We start from the raw sequence: 2,029 nt of genomic DNA, 5'->3' as shown, positions 1-2,029 counted from the left end.
CCTGCTCCTCCCCTCACATTCCGGCTCCTCCCTCACATTCCGGCTCCTCCCCCCACATTCCTGCTCCTCCCCCACATTCCTGCTCCTCCCTCACATTCCTGCTCCTCCCTCACATTCCTGCTCCTCCCTCACATTCCTGCTCCTCCCCTCACATTCCTGCTCCTCCCCTCACATTCCTGCTCCTCCCTCACATTCCTGCTCCTCCCCTCACATTCCTGCTCCTCCCCTCACATTCCGGCTCCTCCCTCACATTCCTGCTCCTCCCCTCACATTCCTGCTCCTCCCCTCACATTCCGGCTCCTCCCTCACCTCCTTACATCCTTCCTAGACGACGAGCCGTGGCAGAGACTCAACGCCTACATCATCCACGACACCGCCGACTGGAAGGACCTGAATCTCAAATTTGTGCTGCAAGTCTATCGGGACTATCACATGACCAAGAGCTCCTCCTACCTGCAGGACATGTGGCCGGTGTGCCGGGTAAGTATCACGCGGCGCGTTGGTCGCATCTCATTGGCTAGAGGCGCTCCATGCATCTGTGACATTTGTCTCCCACAAGTCGGTCATGGACTCGGCCCTGCGCTTCGATCAGGATGGCGACGGTCTGATAGAGAACTCCGGCTTCGCTGACCAGACGTACGATGGCTGGGTGATGACGGGACCGAGGTGAGGAGCCACGCCGGAGGCCACGCCTCTCCGTGGGGGGCTATTATAAGGGTGTGACGTCCAATCAAAGTATCCGACATCTTATAACGGTGGGAGGAGGATGAGGCGGGAGGCCACGCCTCTCCGTGGGGGGCTATTATAAGGGTGTGACGTCCAATCAAAGTATCCGACATCTTATAACGGAGGGAGGAGGAGGAGAGGGATCTCTTTCATCAGTGTTCCCTATTCAGACATTTAACCCCTTCATGACTGGCCACGTACACCGTACATCCCGTCACAAAGCGGCTATATGACTGGCCACGTACACCATACATCCCGTCACAAAGCGGCTATATGACTGGCCACGTACACCGTACATCCCGTCACAAAGCGGCTATATGACTGGCCACGTACACCTTACATCCCGTCACAAAGCGGCTATATGACTGGCCACGTACACCGTACATCCCGTCACAAAGCGGCTATATGACTGGCCACGTACACCTTACATCCCGTCACAAAGCGGCTATATGACTGGCCACGTACACCGTAGGTGACGAGTTATATCGGGCTCTGTAATGCCGCTGATTCTCAGTGGCCGGTCATTAGTGGATGGGTCAGTATTGAGACTGTCATTAATGAGAGAATGAAGCCGTTACATTCAGATACGGGAGCGCTAAATAGTGATCCGGCACATGACAGCTGAAGAGAGCAGAGAGGGGGCGGAGTGACTGCTATTCGCTGTGACAGCTGAAGAGAGCAGAGAGGGGGCGGAGTGACTCTGCTATTCGCTGTGACAGCTGAAGAGAGCAGAGAGGGGGCGGAGTGACTCTGCTATTCGCTGTGACAGCTCCAGAGCCCGATGTTAAATGATACATTTCAAGCACCAGATACAATGTATCTCTGAGTGAAATGTATCAGTTGTGATCGTCTAGGAACGATAAAGACCTTCAGGCCGCGTTCACACTGAGCGATTTTTGCCGCGATATCGCTCTGTGTAGCTTCTCCAATCCATGTCAATGGAGCCGTTCACATCTCGCCGCTCCCACACGACCCTTTTTTCGAGCGATTTTGAGCGCAATATGGCGATTTTCACGTGGCTCAGTGTGAACGCGGCCTCAGTGAGATGTGATGCCGACACGCTGTCAGGATCCGTCTCTAAAGTTATGATTCGCTGTTCCTGAGCTTGGAGCCGCCTGATAATAACTACAAATTAAACAAGTTACTTTATGAAGCCGTCATAGTGATCGCTCGACATAAACTGACAAATCATTTTTTTTACAAAGTGTACAAAAAATTCTAAAAATAATAATAATCCCCCCTCCCCTTTTCCTGTGCTCCTCCCCCTCTCTCTCCCCCCCTCTTTTCCTGTGCTCCTCCCCCC

General features: G+C 53.5%; 1 protein-coding gene across 1 annotated transcript in view; it reads left to right on the top strand.

Annotated features, from left to right (window-relative positions):
• LOC108804107 (non-lysosomal glucosylceramidase-like) overlaps positions 1-2,029 on the top strand; it is a gene marked incomplete at both ends in the record, with an annotated part of 5,604 nt that overhangs the window by 1,378 nt on the left and 2,197 nt on the right. The window contains 3 exons of the mRNA XM_018575869.1: positions 329-480; positions 560-666; positions 1,712-1,808. Of these exons, the coding sequence (XP_018431371.1) occupies positions 329-480; positions 560-666; positions 1,712-1,808 (356 nt within the window). The remainder of the gene's footprint in view (positions 1-328; positions 481-559; positions 667-1,711; positions 1,809-2,029) is intronic.

The sequence above is a fragment of the Nanorana parkeri genome, unplaced genomic scaffold (genome assembly GCF_000935625.1).
Source record: "Nanorana parkeri isolate BGI_ZX_2015 unplaced genomic scaffold, ASM93562v1 scaffold5196, whole genome shotgun sequence".
Lineage (NCBI taxonomy): Eukaryota > Metazoa > Chordata > Amphibia > Anura > Dicroglossidae > Nanorana > Nanorana parkeri.
The sequence above is the reverse complement of the archived record's forward strand: the minus strand, read 5'-3'. Positions and strand labels throughout refer to the sequence as shown.